The sequence below is a fragment of the Telopea speciosissima genome, chromosome 4 (assembly GCF_018873765.1).
Source record: "Telopea speciosissima isolate NSW1024214 ecotype Mountain lineage chromosome 4, Tspe_v1, whole genome shotgun sequence".
Lineage (NCBI taxonomy): Eukaryota > Viridiplantae > Streptophyta > Magnoliopsida > Proteales > Proteaceae > Telopea > Telopea speciosissima.
The window spans coordinates 71,322,710-71,335,515 of NC_057919.1; the positions used below are offsets into that span (position 1 = coordinate 71,322,710).

General features: G+C 40.0%; 1 protein-coding gene across 1 annotated transcript; it reads right to left on the minus strand.

Moving 5' to 3' along the window:
- Positions 1-1,839: 1,839 nt before the first annotated feature.
- LOC122658827 (ABC transporter B family member 21-like) lies at positions 1,840-11,690 on the minus strand. The gene is made up of 12 exons (XM_043853954.1): positions 11,253-11,690; positions 10,872-10,926; positions 10,548-10,723; positions 10,224-10,445; positions 9,854-10,092; positions 9,089-9,614; positions 6,427-6,700; positions 5,358-6,232; positions 3,434-3,700; positions 2,994-3,257; positions 2,570-2,863; positions 1,840-2,335 (listed from the first exon to the last, which is right to left on the minus strand). The coding sequence occupies exons 1-12, from the start codon at positions 11,592-11,594 to the stop codon at positions 1,979-1,981; spliced, it is 3,891 nt and encodes a 1,296-aa protein (XP_043709889.1). The 5' UTR covers positions 11,595-11,690; the 3' UTR covers positions 1,840-1,978.
- Positions 11,691-12,806: the final 1,116 nt, after the last annotated feature.

Here is a 12,806-nt window from a genome sequence, read left to right on the forward strand (position 1 = left end):
AACTCACACCGGCGGATGGGACGGGAGCAACTCCCACACCGCTCCGGCCGACCACGAGGCCGAGCACTGGGGACATGGTTGCCCGAGGCCGAGCCCTCCCCAGAAGCATCAATAACGGCTCACCGGGATCACGGAGCCACATCAGTACGCTCCGAAAATCACAGGATACGAATCGGGTTGCAATCCCGCAATAGGATCAAGTCACACTCTCATAAGGAGTCTGACTCCGAAAATAACTCTACACTCCGCTCCGCGTGGAACAGCCCTACCACTAAAGGACTCTTACCATACAAGGGCTCCTCCAACCGCCTCATCGCATCCTATAGGTATGGAGCTCAAACGATCATCTCACTTGTCACTAAGCTGTTACGTTGTTGCGACGGAGACCTAACTTGAGCGTCGGAGAGTCCTAGGCCGAAGCCACATCGGCTCTCTTATGCTCACTCGATTTTGTAGGCTCATCTGTGGACGAACCAGGCGACGGAGGTTTTCACATGCAACACACGTTAGTGAGCTCTTCTCATTCGAAAGTTATTAGAAGTCACAATCGTGAAAGGATGGGGGTTGGTGCATCTTTAGTTTCATTGTTCATAAATATAGCTAAACTTTGGCTGTGTGGATCTATTTCTTACAATGTGGCAGTTGAATTGCCGCCAAAATTTTCTGCATGGGTAGCCACCTCAATTATGTATTCATGTGTTAAGTTTCAATAAAAAACGCAATGGTCACATAATAGTGAAATACAACTTTGGAAAAGGGTATTCTACCAAGGGGGCCAATAGGCCCATTAGGGGTGGGCAGCCAAGGTGGTGTCCCAGCTCCAAGAGAGGACGGAAAGTGGAGTTGAGCTCGTCTCCAAGGAGCCCATCACGCCCAGGGAGCATCCAGCCATTGGGTTGTGCCGCACACATCTCTAGGCATGCACCGAGATATGTGTAGCACAGCCCCACCCTTGAATGCTCCCTAAGTGCTGAGCTCCCTGGAGAGGAGCCGGATCCCAAAAAATGAAGGGGGGGGGCGGGAGGTCAATCCCTTGGACTTACATAGTTACATCCTACTGCACTGGCAGCCACCACCATGTCAAGAGGCGCTACCTTGGAGGTTGGATGTTGGAAATAAAAGGTTATGATTAAATGGTAGGAATGGTCAAATCAACCCTCCATGTGGCGGTGTAAAACCTCTGAGCGGAGCTAGAGTTACATGAGCCGCTCAATTTATAACAACCTAGTGAAAAAGCTCAAAAGGAAGCAATGTTGTCAGTGAATTCGGCACTATTGGTGCCAGATAGGCACCGGTTGTTACTACTAGATTTTGTCTTGCCAGCAAGGTTTTAGGAATCAATATCTGTCGATCTATATTGATATCGGCATACAGTATTGATGCTTCGGGCATTCGGCTTGAATTCTAGATTTTTGGTGAAAGCAAAAGGACTTTTTGTTCCAATATCGACCTGATATGGTCTGATACAGTCCGTACAGATTGACATAAATGGTGACTGATACCAGTCCCAATAACGTAAGCTAGAGCCAAAACCCTGCTTTCATGATGTTTTGAACAGTAAACCACCAGATAGAGTATGTGTTTGGTGCAATCTGAAAACAGCCTCTACAAAAGCAGGTGTAAGGCTGCATACATTATGACCGTCCCCCGACCCCGTAGTGGCGTGAGCCTCATGCATTGGGTATGCCCTTTCTAGGGTTTAGTGTGGATTTTGGACCTTAGATAGAGAAATGTTTCAGAAATTCGATCGGAATCAGCAAAATCTATCGACCCTGATTCCAATTAAGGCTGATTCCTGTAACACCTTTTTGAATCGGCCTTGAATGCAGAGTTGCACTTCAAATAAATTGCACATTCCATACCAAAATAAGATGAAATACACAGAAAATAAGTTCTCTTTTTTTTTCTTCTAGAAAAGAACAAGGGAGGGCATGTAAACCGATCACCAAAAATTGTGGAAGGGGAGTACCAAGAACTTTCACTTAGATGAAGCACTTGTATGAAGTGCTACCAAGGACGCATAAGCACCGTCCTTCACATTGATTAATGTTTCATGCTTCCCTTTCTCCACAATAACACCATTTTTTACCACTGCAATTAAATCTGCACCCTTAATAGTTGATAACCGGTGGGCAACAACAATTGTGGTGCGGTTCACCATGACCCTGTCCAGTGCATCTTGTACCACTCGTTCGGATTCAGCATCAAGTGCACTCGTTGCCTCATCTAGTAGTAATATCTTTGGCGCCTTCACCATTGCACGCGCAATCGCCACCCGTTGCTTTTGACCACCCGACAATTGGACTCCTCGTTCTCCTACAATGGTATCATAACCCTGCAAATACAATCCCATTAGAAACAAACTACAATATAATAGATAATCGTTTGATGTTCCACTCTATGTTTGCAGGGATACTAGTGAGGCATCCAGCTATTGGGCCACTGTGCAAGATTTGGGAAGTTGGGCTGTAGGGGTGTGAGGTTGTAATTGTACTACATGAAACAAACTAAATATTCTGTACCGAGGAAAAATGACAAAATAAACATAGTAAGGCTGCAGTATCTTGACCTGTTGCAATCCACTAATGAATTTGTGGGCATTTGCTAATTCCGATGCTGCTATGATCTCTGCTTCTGTAGCATCTCCATCCTTCCCATATGCAATATTAGCTCGGATTGATTCATTGAACAAGATAGGTTCTTGGCTTACCAGACCCATCTGCTGCCTCAACCACTTCAACTGGAACTTTTGAATTTCAGTCCCATCTAATGTGATCTGACCTGATTCCGGGTTATAAAATCTCTGCAACAGTGAGATCACCGTCGATTTTCCACACCCACTTTCGCCAACCAGAGCAACCGTCTGATGAATGAAATCCAGACTATTAGTTTTGAAGGTAGCTCTTCTACATGCGGTAAACTGAATTGACTACAGTTTCTAAAACACTTAGTGTAGGACCTGTTGATGAAAAATGCAAAGTTAAAAAACTTACCTTTCCTGAATGAACTGCCAAGCATAGGTCTCGGAATATCTGAATGTCAGGCCTTGTTGGATATTTAAAACTAACATGCTGAAACTCTATTTCTCCCTTCACATTTTCTAGTGTCATTCCAGAGTCATCACTCGAGTCTATCTCTGACTTTTGATCAAGAATGTTAAAAATAGAAGCAGTGGAAGTCTTGGCTTTACTGGCATCAGGTGCAAGGGAGCTTGATTGAGAAATCCCAATGGCTGCCATAGTGAGGGCAAAGAAAACCTAGCATGCATTACAGAAACATTCAATTAGGCCACAAATTTAAGTTAAGTCCAAGGCTATTAAAGCTTAATTCAATTAGTATGCTTCTGGAATCTCATGCTGTATTAACGTGTTATTTTCCACAACACATTTATGAAACATCATCATGAAAATGAACAAAATGATAGGATACTTACACGAAAAACCTTCGTGAATGTTGTTTTTCCATGTGCAACAAGCTGGGCTCCAGCATAGAAACTGGCTCCATAAACACAAAACAGCAGGAAAAAGGATAGCCCGAAACCAACACCACTAATTAATCCTTGTCTTATCCCTGTCTTCAGAGGGCCTTCACATTTCTTTTTGTACAGTTGCATCACCTTCTCTTCAGCACCGAAAGAAGCAACTGTTCTTATGCTTCCAACTGCATCATTTGCCACTTGACTTGCTTCCTCATACATCATCTGCAACCGTTCAAACATCTATCTCAAACCAGAAGCTAATATGCATGATTTTGTAGGTTGATAGTTGATACAGATGATTATGGCACTATTTTGGTATAATAACAATCATTTTCTTTTTCAATTTTAAACGTAGATCAAGTTGACAAGTGGTATAGGTAACTTTCAGAAATTAATCAGTATAAAAGAATATCAGTTCCAAAGTTCTCTTGGAACTTGGCGTCCAGATTCAGGTTGGATACTAAACTGTGTTTATCATAGTTTGTCCAATAAAGATGTGGTCTGAACCCAGATTTTAGAAGATGCCTTAAGTATGTAACCAACCCTGACACCATGTTTCCTCAAATCTATGTAGTTAATGCATATTTAGTGCCCAAAATTCATAATAATTATATAATGTAAATATGTTGTATTTAGGGTTTGGACTCTGGACTTAAGATTGAAACTCAAGACTCAACTCCTAACCTAAACAAACTCATTATTAAAGCAACGAAAAAATGGTGACGTACCGGGCCATATGATTTAATTAGGGCCCCAAATTTGAAACATGACCAAAATATGGTACTATCTTCACATTTTGTTTAGGATTTTCCTAGTTGGTGTACTACATGGTGGAAATAAGGTTGAAGGAATATGGCTTGCTGCATCTATACTGCTTGGCCTGCATCCTTGTTGACTTGTATCTATCTACTGCAGACAAATCAGACTAAGTTGCTTCAATAGTCAAAGAGCTGAACAAGACCCAGGTATGAAATTGGACCAAAGAAAACAATCTGAAACCATAATCTGGACATACTATTCTCATGTGCACCCAGAACCAGGACAAAATACTTTGGATTGGCACTCAGAATATTACCACACCTACTTGAGAGTGCATATTGCTAGGATTCAATGATTTCATCCTTCATCAGGTGAGATGATCAGTATGGGAAGTATTCCCTTCTCACTTCCAGAACAAACAATCAAGACAAACAAGAGCTCAAACCTCCACCTAAATATGTGGTGTTTCAACCCTAATGAAGCATAGAAATCTATCATAATTTGGAAGCAATAAAATAGGTAGAGCTAACTCCTGTCCTAAAATGATGGATGTTCCAACTCTGACAATAAAAGTGGATCCTAACAGAAACTGGAAGCTACCAATGAACTTTGGTCATGGAGCAATCTACAAGTCCAAAACAGGAAAATGTTCATGCACTAGCTCATTTTCTTGTATAAATACCTACTGATAATTTGAAGTATAATTTATCTGATCTGTCTATTCAAACCTTTTTATTGAAAACTTGAAATGTTTTCAGCATGAGAATAAGCGAGGGGTCTAGCAACAATAATAGTGCCCAAATTCAGTGGATTTGTCCATGTCATCACCCAATCATGTATTACCATGTTTTGTTATGATGTTTTGAAATTTTTTTGAAAAAGTTGACTCCATTTGGGATGTTTGAATGACAAGGACCTTTCCAACAACAAGAGGATAAGCCCGATATATGGTTGAGACGGGCCACCAATTTTGACATGATGCATATCCAACTCTCACAATTCCAAATCATATTGTTTTGCACGGAAAAAAAATTAGAGGGTGTGGGTTAAAGGGCTCCCATAATGCGCATGTGGGACCACTTGTTCCATAAAATAAATAACTGTGAGTTTGAACTCAAACCTTTGCATCTGCGCTGAATCCTTTCATGAACTTCATTTGGACATATCCATTAAGGCCAATCAGAGGTAGCAAAAAAAGGATTATAAGAGCCAGTTCCCAGCTTGCTTGGAAAGCAATACCCAAACCAACAATTGCTGTCGCAGTGTTCTGAACAAGAAGTGCAAGAGCATCACCAACCAGACTGCGGACGGTTGCAGCATCTGCTGAGAGTCTTGCACCAATTGCACCACTGGAGTGCTCAGGTTCATCAAACCAACTGACCTCCATGTAAACCACCTTCTCAAAGCACATTGACCGGATCCTTCTTATCAACTTACAACCTGCCACAGCAAAGAAGTATGTTCGTGCAGGGGTTGCCACTAAAGATAACACGCCAAGGACAACAAACATCAGTGCCCAAAAGCTTGAATCCTTCCGAAGCTTATTTTGTGGCCCATAGAATATATGGATTATACTGGAAATAAGAATACCAAAAACTGGTAGTATCGCACCATTGATGACTGCAGCTAAAACACCAAGTAGTATTACTGGGAGCTCCGGTTTATTGAGATAGGCGAGGCGACGAAGTGGAACATCTTGTGGCTCTTGTAATGTTGGCAGCTTGTCAGCTTCTGTTGTAGTTGCTGTCTCTTGGATGTTGACTCCAGTAGGTAGACCAAATGATACTGAGAATGAGTGGCGGCTGCTGTTCCCAGGCCCAGATGATCCACGACTTATTGACCGTCGGATGGACATGTGTTGGCTTGACTGCCTGGCAGAATCCACTGTTATTTCTGGATCATTTATTCCATGCTCTGACTGGGGGTTCATTTCTTGCAAGCGTATAAGCTGGCAGTATGCTCCTTCAGGATCCTTCACTAGCTCTGAGTGGGAGCCTATCAATGCATAAATACCAAACTTAGTCACTCATGGCTTCCTCGTTTTGTCACACACAGAAAACCAACAAACTAGCCATTCCATGGTCCAAAAGAGACCAATGAAACCATATAACAAAACTGCACAAGTTTTCATTTTCTCTACTTGAATAGCATCACAAAATGGTATGTTTTGACTACTTATAGATTTGTACCTTTTTCAACTATCTTTCCCCGATGAATGACAGCAATCGTATCTGCATTCCTCACAGTACTCAAGCGATGAGCAACAATAACTGTTGTTCGGTTGATCATGATTCTGTCTAGTGCCTCTTGCACAATGCGCTCAGACTCTGCATCAAGTGCACTTGTAGCTTCATCCAGGAGTAAAATCCGTGGATCTTTCAAAATTGCTCTAGCAATGGCAACTCTTTGTTTCTGCCCTCCAGATAGCTGAGTTCCATGTTCACCTACTAAGGTGTCAAGCCCCTGAAAACAATAAATGCATAGAAATAAAAAATTTATGGAAAAATGACACTCTTAAATCAGTTATAAAATTCAAACAAGTTAGCATCCTTGAATTGTAATCCTACAAATTTGACATGCATATACAGTGTCATCTGGAAAAAATTATGGCACTAATAATTAGTGATTCTCACCTACATCAGAATGTAGACCATATTTTTTCAGGACCTACTTGGCTTTGCTCAACCTCTTTCCAATCACAGAAAAAAAAAGGTTCCCATGATCGTGTGAGATTGGTGCATAATACTTACTTTTGCAAGGATTAGGATCATTCTGGAAAATCAAAATCTTCAAAATAATTCCAACTTTTATTTCAAATTTGTTAAACTACACCAAAGTGCCATCAAGGAAATCATTCAAACATATTCAAATTTCAACAAACTTCTATAAAAACTAGAAGTTTGATTTATAAGAGTATGTATTGAGGGGCAGCCTTGTACATCTTCACAGGTAATAATAAGCTCAACAGCTCTCTTACAGTTTAGATTCACTGATCTGAAGGTGGATTCCTGAATTCTCTTCTTTTTTTCTCTTGCTTCTTTTCTTATTTCCCTGTGACCTTCAACTCTTTATCCCAATCAGCCAATAAGGAAACCCCACAAATCCCACTACAACCTAAATCAACGTTTCACATTTACCTTCAATTTACAATGGATAATTTTCCTGAAGTAACCTAGAAATGCAAACTAATTGCAAGATCTGTAATAAAGAGAAGATATTGAACCTGAAAGAAATCATCCCTACCAAATCTTCAGGTTAATCCTTTCGAGTTTCTTAAACCTAACACCTGTGTCCATTTTCTAAAACTTAACTGCGACACCTATTTTAATAACGTGACCAAAGAAACCTAACCAGATCCTTTCAGATCAACCTAGCCTGGCTGGAGATCAATTATCACACACAGAAGCCTAGTTGATAGCACAGTATTGCTGTCCTACAGTGCAATTTTCTGAAGTCTGGACTTCCTACTTTCAGACTTCTCCTTTCAATTTCTCTCCAAATTGTAACTTTTCCTAACTACAAACCAATTTAGGATTATTTTAGAATTGTAACCCAATATACTTCTGACTTGTGTTGAGTTCACTTTTGAAGAAGTTCAACCAAGAATCTCTTAGTTTCTACAACAATCTTTCTCTTTGCAAAACTCAAATCTAGAGATGAGGTTTTTGCAACTTCAACCAAATTTAGTGCTTAATATAAGTCAGTCCCATGTTTCTACCCCTCAGAAATAAATATCCTCCCTATTGTTAAGAGAGGGGCGGGGACAATCTCTCCCTATATGACCCAGTTCACTTCAATTAGTGCTTGTTACTGTCCAACTAAAGGGAGACTTAGCAAAACTACAACTCAAGCTTTATCACAGATAGGAGAAGCCTAATATCAAGGACCATCGCTTGAATAAGTTCTTTCGGGACTATCTCTCTCTCTCTCAAATTTGAGAGATACAAGATATCAAAGATTGGTATTCAAGACAGGTACGAGTTTAAGGCTAAATAAATGGAGGTCTATGCCTTACAATTAGAAGAAAATGAAGATGATAGAAAATGGGCAATAATGGTTACCTAACTTTAGATTTTATCGGAATTTCACCAAGTAAAAGGAAAGGAGCTTGACCTGGTGAAAAAGAGTTTCACCAGTATCGTGTCACAGGAGTTGCAGAGGCAAACAGCGTTCAGTAATATGGACAGAGAAGCTAAAATTAATCTGTATAAAGGTTTAAAGGTATCTGCTAGGAAAAATAAAGCAATTTACTTTTCTAAACAACCAGCCTTTTGTGGGGTTCATACCATGGACCTTGGTTCAAAATCCATCTTCACCTCTAACAGCCAAGAAGTAGCCATCTTTCCCGTAAAAAACATCCTTCATCCTTGGACCTTACAACACCCATACGTGATAAACAAAAAGCTACTGTTTAAGTCCTCTCACTTCAAAAAATGGCTTTCTAAAGCAAGCGTGTTTAAGGACTTAAAAGGGAGGGAGCAGTTATTGGGCCTGGGCACGTCGATATAAATTTTAGGGTTCGCATCTCAGTTGCATCACCAGTTTGGCAGACTACAGGAAGCAATTCCTATCTCTAAGTTTAGAAGAAGCGAAATTATACAACTCTCATTTTAATATAAAGCAAAACAAAACTATTCTTTGTTGCACAAGTGGCCTAATGATTATAGGTTTATCTCCCTTTCATTTTTATTTGGGGCAGGTAAAAGTGACGGTATCAATTGTCTTAAGGATGAAGTCCTAACAGTATTGGAAATTCGGTTAATCACTGGACAAGAAAAAAAAAAAGATGCAATAAATTTAAGGTAGTAAAAAACTGTTAAAGCTAACCAATAGGACAGGAAAAGGTAGAACCTGAGGAAGCTTATCTATGAACTTGGCAGCATTGGCTAGCTCAGCTGCAGCTCTAATTTCTTCTTTAGTTGCTCCATCCTTCCCATAAGCAATATTCTCTCTAATGCTAGAAGCAAACAGCACAGGTTCTTGACTAACGAGGCCAATTTTTGTTCTGATCCAACTTAGCCGAAATTCTCTGAGATTTATATTATCTATTAGAACTTCACCAGCTTGCGGGTCATAGAACCTCTCTATCAGGCTGATCACTGTTGACTTTCCACTTCCACTTTGTCCAACCAAAGCAGCTGTTGTGCCGCTAGGTATGAAGAGAGAGAAACCACTGAATATTTGCTCATCTGGCCTAGCAGGATAAGTGAAGCAAACATCTCTTAGCTCAATCTCCCCGCGAATATCATCTAGTGTCCGCCCACTGGTATCATAAGCATCAATTTCCGGTTTCCGGTTTATTGTCTCAAACATTTTAAATGCCGCGGCCCGTCCAGCAGCAAATGCACTTATGCATGGAGATGCCTGCCCCAGAGACCTAAACCATTCAGCACAACAAAAAGATAAGCAATTTGATATTTTTTTCAGATTCTTAAACAAAAGCTAAGCTGCAGAAAGACGGACAGAAGTGTTAAATGCATCCATTCAAATTTGGCAGCTAACTACTGATAAGCATCTTCAATTTTCTCTCTTTTTTTTTTTCCCTTTCTAAAGGTAAAAATTAACTTCACACTCGTTATATGGAAGAAAAAGAATCAGCAACTTGCAACAACTTACAAGGATCCAGTCAACACGGCTACAATAACATTAATGATAATACCCCCTGTGTATCCCCTGTCAATTATAAGCCTCGCACCATACCATACGGCTAAAGCATAACTGCAGAATATGATACACATAACAGAACCAAGACCCAATCCACTAGCTAAGCCTTCATGAACCCCAGATAGATAAGCATTGTTGAGAGACTTGTTGTATGCAATTATAGCTAGCTTCTCTCCAGTAAATGATGCAACCTGCACATGAACAGTGTGACTCATTCACCCTTCAAAGCAGAAAAGGAATGAAAAAGAAAAACGTAAATGCATTACTGCAAGATAAAGTCTGATACAGCATAGGTATGTTTAAATCCACCACTATTACGTACTGTTCTGATCGAACCAATTGTCTGTTCCACAACTATTGATGCTTTAGAATAAGCAGTTTGTCCACGGGAGGCCATCTTGCTTATAACAATGGACATGGCCGCACCAGAGATCACAAGAGCAGGAATAGTAGAGATCATGACAAGGGTGAGAAGCCATCCTTTAATGAAAGCAACCACAAAGCCTCCTATGAATGTTGTTATTAGCTGAATAAACTTCCCCACCTGTAAAATAAAGGACAAAATAAGTGGTGACCACTTGACCTTGAATCTTTAAATGAAGCGATTAGTAACTGTTTCTGGGATTTGATTTATTAGTAGGAGTACCTTCTCACCCATGGCATCTTGAATGAGGACGGTATCACCTGACATCCTTCCTACAACTTCTCCAGTGTTTGTTTCCTTGTCAAAGAAACCAATATCTTGCCTCAGAATGGTCTTCAAATATAAATTCCTTATTCGTGCTGCTTGTCTTTCCCCTGTGACCATCCAGCAAGACACCTCTGACAAACAACAGATATGGGTTTATGAGTGTCCAGTGGTTAAACCATTTTGTTGTGCTATATAATTGGAGCATTAAATCCATGTATTCTAGACTAATATATGGCTACAAAATGATGTTGCATATTTATGTGAGCCCAATGTACTTACGTAATAAAGATGCCACACCAGCCCCCACAGCCAAGTAAACAAATTTCAAAGATACCTGAAAACAAAATCAAATACTTGTAGGTGTCAAAAACTTTATGTTGTAAAATGGATATCATACTTCAATTGCTTAGGGAAGAGGACAGAAATTTCAAAAACAGAGAGGGCATCATAGGTTGATAAGAAAATAAGTATTCTAGCAGAAAGCGATATTTGCATATTTACTTGAAAGGTGGAAGTGCAATACCAGATTCTTTCAACTAGATTTTTACCCATATATTGAGGTTCAAATCCAACTTGGATTATATCTCATCGAGTGGTAATACCTATATGGGTGGGTATATTGCTTAAGAAGAATTATCAATATTACATGCAGATGCATACCTTGGAAACTGCATTAACCACACTTTTGGTATTGTTTGTTTCTCCAAAAGAATTGATCAGTTCCCCAAAGAGAACAGTCATTAGAGGCATGGCGGTTCCATTTGCAATAGCTCCTATAGTGCCCACGACCATTAATATAATATCCTTGGAGTCTGCAAAGGAGAAGAGCTTGCCATATGGAACGGTCTGGTTATTCTCCTCTCCTCCCTTGCTCTTCTCAGATGTTTGTTCAGCATCAGTCTTCCCTTGGTTTTCTTTTCTCTGAGTAGCAACTGCATTGCTTGTGGATGCAGAGGCCTCGTTTGTTATAATATCACGATCCAAGCCGTTCTCTTCAGCCATTTTCTAACAGCAAGAGTTATCAACGTATTGTCTGCTAGAAATTCTGAAGTCTCAACTTAAAACACAGCTGCAAAACAAGAAGGAGAAGTGAAAGGAAATCAGAATTCAAAACAGGAAAGATATATAGATTAGAGGGCAGTTAAACAAATAGAAAGACAATGAGAGGCTAAAGAATTTTAGGATTCTCAAAAGGTAATTGTCAGAGGGCTAGCTGACAGAAATTTGTGCAATTTAGAAAACATACAAAGAGAATTGAGTTTAAATTGAACTAATATTCTTCAACAAAAACAGACAGGGGGGGGGGGGGTGAGTTGTCAGAGAACAAATCACAAACAAACAGAAGAGAGGAGGTGGGGCAGTTGTAAAAGAAAGACAAATCACACAAACAGACAGACTTAGAAGCTTCTGCAATAAAGAGTTACAGGTGGAGGATTTGACCGAGAACTGAGGAACAAAACCATTAAAAACAGATGACGACAGAAAACCAAAAACCCCCCAATAAGATTGAGAAGTGCCAGGAGCTGCAAATAGAAGGCGAAAACAAACAAGTTTGTTTCCATCAGAAATTGAGGGCAAATAGGAAAGGGGATTTTTGGGTTTCTTTCCGAGTGAAAAACTGAAGAGAAGAAAGTTACAGAAACAAAATAGAGGATAACTGGATCTGTATTAATTGGAGAAAAGGTACAGTGGTCATCGTCCACCTAAGTGACCACAACAGAAATAGCAATCATAATTCACAGCAACAACATAAACAAACAAAAAGCAAAAATAAAGATCCAAGATCAAAGCTTCAATAAATACCGGCAAGACGTTTGTTAAAAGGACAAAAAAACAAGGAAAAACAAACTCTGTGTCTCCCTCTTTACGGTGTCAGACTTCAGGGGGCAACAGCTTGACAGACCATAGCAAAAATACCATTTTTATGGAAAAGATCAAAAGTAGTAAATGAAATGAAGGCCCAAAATGGTAACAGAGGAAGAAAGAAAAAGACTCATCCCATGTTTTGTTGTGATTTTCTCAAGAAATTGAAAAACGATGTTCTGATCAACAACTTCAAGAGCAGAGGAGGAAGTCCAACATCATGTTCACAACCACTCACCATTGAAGAATCAAGAACAGAGCATAAGACAGAACATACAGGTACTCAAAATCCAAAAGCCAAGAACGCAAGTTGCAGAGACCAAAATGATCACAGACCAAAAAAAAGGATGC

What these genes read in the sequence shown, in the direction of transcription:
- LOC122658827 (XM_043853954.1), bottom strand. Translation starts at nt 11,594, where the DNA reads ATGGCTGAAGAGAACGGCTTGGATCGTGATATTATAACAAACGAGGCC. An exon ending in TGGTGTGGCATCTTTATTAC is followed by an intron (nt 10,724 to 10,871) that starts GTAAGTACATTG and finishes GTTGTTTGTCAG; the next exon opens with AGGTGTCTTGCTGGATGGTC. An exon ending in GCCGTGTTGACTGGATCCTT is followed by an intron (nt 9,615 to 9,853) that starts GTAAGTTGTTGC and finishes TGAATGGTTTAG; the next exon opens with GTCTCTGGGGCAGGCATCTC.